This window comes from Folsomia candida, unplaced genomic scaffold (assembly GCF_002217175.1).
Source record: "Folsomia candida strain VU population unplaced genomic scaffold, ASM221717v1 Fcan01_Sc125, whole genome shotgun sequence".
NCBI lineage: Eukaryota > Metazoa > Arthropoda > Collembola > Entomobryomorpha > Isotomidae > Folsomia > Folsomia candida.
The window spans coordinates 355-5,435 of record NW_019091317.1 but is presented as its reverse complement, the minus strand read 5'-3'; the positions used below and the strand labels follow the sequence as shown (position 1 = coordinate 5,435).

Genomic DNA, 5,081 nt, shown 5'->3' with positions numbered 1-5,081 from the left:
CGACATTGAATTTCAAGGTCCAAGGTTGCACGAGCTTTACCTAAGCCTTTCTTTTGCTGGGGGCAATGGCAGAAGGACAAATCCGGTACAAAGATATCTGTAATAGATTCTCGTTAGTGGTGGGTGGTGATGCTTTCTCGGCAACCAACCCACCACCCAACCGCCGTATGTAATTGAAGTGAAGGTCTTTTGATTCATTTGCCTAAATGCACAAGAAAGGAGAGAAGAAAGTTCCAATCGAATGTGGAGTAATCGGGTTGCTTTTGCAGACTTGAGAAGAATGAAAAGTCCATGACAGACAGACCGAGGAGAGAATAGAGGTGACTCGTAAATGGCAAAGTTTCGAGTTTCCTTTTATGAAAGTTGTTTGTTGTTTTACTCCTGTTCAGTAGGAGGAAGGAAAACGGAAATGTCAATGCTAAATATAAAAGCAAATATAGGTAAATCAAGGCCACCCACAAATTAAATTTTCAAAAGATCAGAAAATCATTTATGTATGATGCAGTGGTGCAATACCATGGGAGGATTATTTATCTAGTATAATTTTATACAAAGTGTGAATGTTGTGTAAATGTGAATTTCGTAATGTAGGTAAATTAAGTTATTACAGAGGAAATGGCATGTACACTTAAATAAACAGATAAAATTCTCATTATGATTTTGGTCAGCTAATTAAACGTATGCTTAGCAAGAATTAATTATATTACGGAATCATACAGTTTATTTTCTTAAACATGATGTTCAACCATATTTGTAGACTACAAATTGTAGTACAAATTTTGTACAGTGAGTTACTTAATTTGTGTGTGCGAATTAACGAATACATATATACGAATTGGAAGTAACAATTAAATCAAGTGTTAACAGCAACAATTAATTAATTGAAGCGACTCAACATCAAAGTTTACATTTTAATTCGATGTCTTACACTATCACGGCAATTTAGACAAGGCAGACTTATTATTGTACATATGTAGTACAAAGTAAGTTCCAATTATAAAACTGATGGACACAAATTTTCAAAATCGACTGACATACTTTCACATTTTAACAAGCACAGAAATTACGTTTCTTGTTAAAAGAGTCCATATTGGAATACTGATAGCTCCTTCGACTTCAGACGGATAAGCTAAAATTGACTGGATTGGAAAATACCAAGTTTTGGGGACAACAAAAACGGGCGTAGATGTTCCGACAAAGCCCAATAATGATAAGTAAATAATGGCGACAAGCCCTGACAAAATTCCCATCGTCCACCTGTATATTTTGGTTTGGATGGATTTTCTACAGTCACCTATATTTAATAAACAGAGTTGTATATATACATATTAAGAACAATTCTGTATTATTATTCAGGTTTATGGTAATAAATATGTAGTTATGTACCACTAGATTCCAAATCGAGTGTAAGTTGGTTTAACTTTCTCTGTAGTTTTGCATATTTTGCAAATTCGTCCACCATCGACATAGCCCCCATCTCTTTCCTGATTTGTATGATTTCTCGCACCTGATCTGCCTCTTTGGACGTTAATCTATAAAATCTGGTAGAGATCTGTAAATAAATGATAAAAAAATTAAGCCAACAATCTATAGACTATTTAAACATACCAGAGTAATTAAATAACTAGTCCTTACCCAAGTCGACAATTTTGGAATAAACTTGGTTATCAAGATAAGTATGGGAATAAGTAGTACGAGAAATATGTCGTACTCAACTTTACTCTGTTTAATAATGGACATTTTATCAATTAAAATATTAAAACTTTGAATTAATTTTAAATTAAAGTAATCAACTCTTTTACGGTCGTCGTGATAATTTTATTATAACATCTAAATGACTAGAACTTAATGACTTTCAGATAAACTTTAACACGATATCTCCAATATTTAAACAGTAATTAAAATTAAGAAACTTGATAAGATTTTTAGAAAATATTATGAAAAGTTATAAAATTTACTAGTTTGAGCTCACTCGCGCCACACGCAAGGTGAGACGGGGCAAATGAAACAGGAAGTTGAATTGCTTTCTCCTCCTTTCTCGTTATTTTGCAAATTTGTTTTTTTAGAAAGCTTGAATACATATTTTTATTCATCATTTTTGGTATTTCTTAGACATCTATAATTTCATTTATATTTCAGTGATTTCAGCTCATTACTTGAAGATCACTACGTAAATTCATTGGAGAAAGTCAAGTGAGATATTTGTAGCTTACTGGTGACAGTTAAAAATACAAACACAAAAATTACCAGCTTGAAACGAAAATCTAGTTAATCATTGCACATTCTCCTTGAAATGATTTATTGCAATTTTACTGCGCAAAAACCAGACACGATACAGATAGAAGCGATCACGACGAACGGACGGCCATGACCATGAACTCGTTTAGTTTTTTTCGATGAGATTAAATTAGTTCACAACTTGAATTATTGTCTTCTTCCTCCGAGAGAGAACAGATAAAGTAGAAAAAAGCATGATCTTGAACGTCTTTACATAACATGCTTAAAAATCCAAGTCAAGGAACTTTCTCCTTCATTAATTTGTATACGTGACACAAAGTCTGACATTTATCTTGCTATAAATCAGCTTAAATTGACATATTTGCATGTTTATCCGAAAACGATGTAATTGCGAAAGCCTGCTGAGTGACGGAAGTGATGATTAGATGAGATGAATGACGCCCACGGCTGATAGATATTTACAAGGACACGGTACACTAAAACTGTTTAAAATGAGACAAGCCGAGTAAACCAAGATCACGAAATTCTGTAAAAGTTGCAAACAAATCATTCGCAATTTATCATACGGCTGGAGCGCAAACATTTTTGCACCAGTTGCATAAACACATAGCTTGGATTTCACAACTACGGAGATTATATATTCTCTTAGATGAATCGGATTCAGTGGGGTGATGACGATATTATTATTCGCAATATCAAGTCGAGTGAGACCAGAGGAGAAGAGAAGACGAGCTTTAAAAAACGGTGAAAAGTGCCAAAGTCACTTTATTTTTAGAGAACATTCCCATGAACTCTGAGAATGCCGTCATGCCATGCTTATGCTCATATTATTACCACCAACTAACTAACTATACGAGCATGCCTACATACAATACCCCCAAGATTCGCAAGCATAACATTTAATTATTATTCCCCTCTTTATAACACTTTCCGTACCCCGTGGTGGTACATAGTAGTAACATAGTTCTTTTTTCTTATTAAGAACGGGATCACGATATATACCGATTTCTTCTACACATACACACTTTGCATGGTTTTTCAACCCACTCCACTTATTTTATCCCATGAAATCTTCTGGTAAAAAGTCCACCGACACAGTTCCAAACTCATTCAGTGTCGTTTAATCAGTTCCTTCTTGTGGTGGGTGCGGAAGGTTGTTTTGTCGTTCAGACTGTTGAATTGAAAGTGAATGTGGAACACAGACAGAGAAAAAAATTAATTACTACATACATACTTTCAGTTCAATAGTTTATTCAGCCTTCCTAATTAAAATTAAATTGATTACAAATATTTAAGTGAAAGTTTAAAAAAACACAATTTGTTTCCTAAAAATGTACACGAGAAGGTTCGGCACAGGGACTACGAAGGAAGACCTCAGGGAGATCGTGAAGGAGGGTTGGTGTCCACCAAGAAATTCGTACGATGAGGTGTATCCCGGAATTTTGCTTGGAGATGCGTAAGTTTCGTCACTTCTTTGTAAATACATACATCGGATTTTGTTTTATGTGAAATACATACATTTATGCATTTCCTTATGTATTACTCGATTTTTTTGCCTAATTTTACCACCTCTTTCTTAAATAGAACAACAGCTTTAAGTGTGCGGAGGTTGGTCAGTGAAGGAGTCACACACATCCTTAATGCAGCAATGGCGTGTTCAGATTGCGAATCTAAGGACATTTGCGGAACTTGCGTATGTACCATAAATATACAACGAATAGGTAATCATATGCATAATAATACATGCAAATGCATGCAAATTTCCATGCAGGTGCTCACCAAGCCCTCATACTACAGCCATTCCGGCATCCAATTTAAGGGTGTACAAGCCCACGACGAAAAGAGATTTCCAATCTACAGGAATTTCGAGGAGAGTACAAAATTCATTGACGATGCTTTAAAGAAAGGAGGGATCGTCTATGTCCACTGCCAGCAAGGAATCAGTCGCTCTGCCACATTGATAATCGCTTATCTTATGATGAAGAAGTCTATGTCTGCCAAGGAAGCAGTGAGAACCGTCAGGTATACACTAAAAAGTTGCTTCTGTTAACCATTCATGGATACGCGTGACATGTGTCGGAAGCTTGAATACGCTCTATTTATTTCCATACACATGACAGATATCCAATTAATTGTTTGTTGGATAAATTCCAAAAAGTGTATTTTTTCTTTTCTTTTTTTCAGAAAACGCAGGCCGATTTTTCCTAATGATGGGTTCTTCGAGCAATTGTGTGATCTAGAATTGCGTTATAGAAATCACCGTGTCTATGCTTAAAATGCAGTAATGTCGCAAATTGCACATGTTATATAAATCAGCCAAGAATTGTCCTAGCATGCTTTATAAACGCAAATCTCTCATTTCCTGTTGCGTCATTGACACCAAAATCTTGGCCATTATTCTTGTTGTTATTTTTGAGATAAATAAAAGCTATTTTTAACTTTGAATGCCTCAAGTGACCTTACATTGTCTGTCTGGAAGATAAGCATATATTTTTTTACTAAACTTGAGACCATAATAATTGTTACATAATTAAGTTGTTGTTTAATAACCTGTAATTAAATCTACATAAAATATGAACTTTATTTTATTAAGAAGGTCGCATAAATAACAAACATAAATCATTAATCATATCCGGTTCACAATATCTAATTGCACAAAATAAACATACGTAAATGAGTCATTATTCTAAATATAAATATTAATGCAACTAGAAACACCTGAAAAAATTGATGATCAACATCCAGCTTATTCGTAAATTGCGTCGTAGACCAATTTGAAATACCATCCCAAATCGAAAGCTCCAACATTATTATACAACATGATAACAGGTAATCCATGCCAA

The 5,081-nt window shown here is 34.5% G+C and overlaps 2 protein-coding genes across 2 annotated transcripts; one reads left to right on the top strand and one right to left on the bottom strand.

Annotated features, from left to right (window-relative positions):
• Positions 1–698: 698 nt before the first annotated feature.
• On the bottom strand, positions 699–1,993 carry LOC110862968 (guided entry of tail-anchored proteins factor 1). The gene is made up of 3 exons (XM_022112171.2): positions 1,636–1,993; positions 1,387–1,552; positions 699–1,294 (listed from the first exon to the last, which is right to left on the bottom strand). Exons 1-3 carry the CDS (start codon positions 1,738–1,740, stop codon positions 1,041–1,043), a joined length of 525 nt encoding a protein of 174 aa, XP_021967863.1. The 5' UTR covers positions 1,741–1,993; the 3' UTR covers positions 699–1,040.
• A 1,330-nt stretch (positions 1,994–3,323) lies between these two features.
• Positions 3,324–4,683, top strand: LOC110862970 (dual specificity protein phosphatase 3). The gene is made up of 4 exons (XM_022112172.2): positions 3,324–3,694; positions 3,823–3,931; positions 4,010–4,260; positions 4,423–4,683. Exons 1-4 carry the CDS (start codon positions 3,570–3,572, stop codon positions 4,511–4,513), a joined length of 576 nt encoding a protein of 191 aa, XP_021967864.1. The 5' UTR covers positions 3,324–3,569; the 3' UTR covers positions 4,514–4,683.
• The last annotated feature ends 398 nt before the right edge of the window (positions 4,684–5,081 follow it).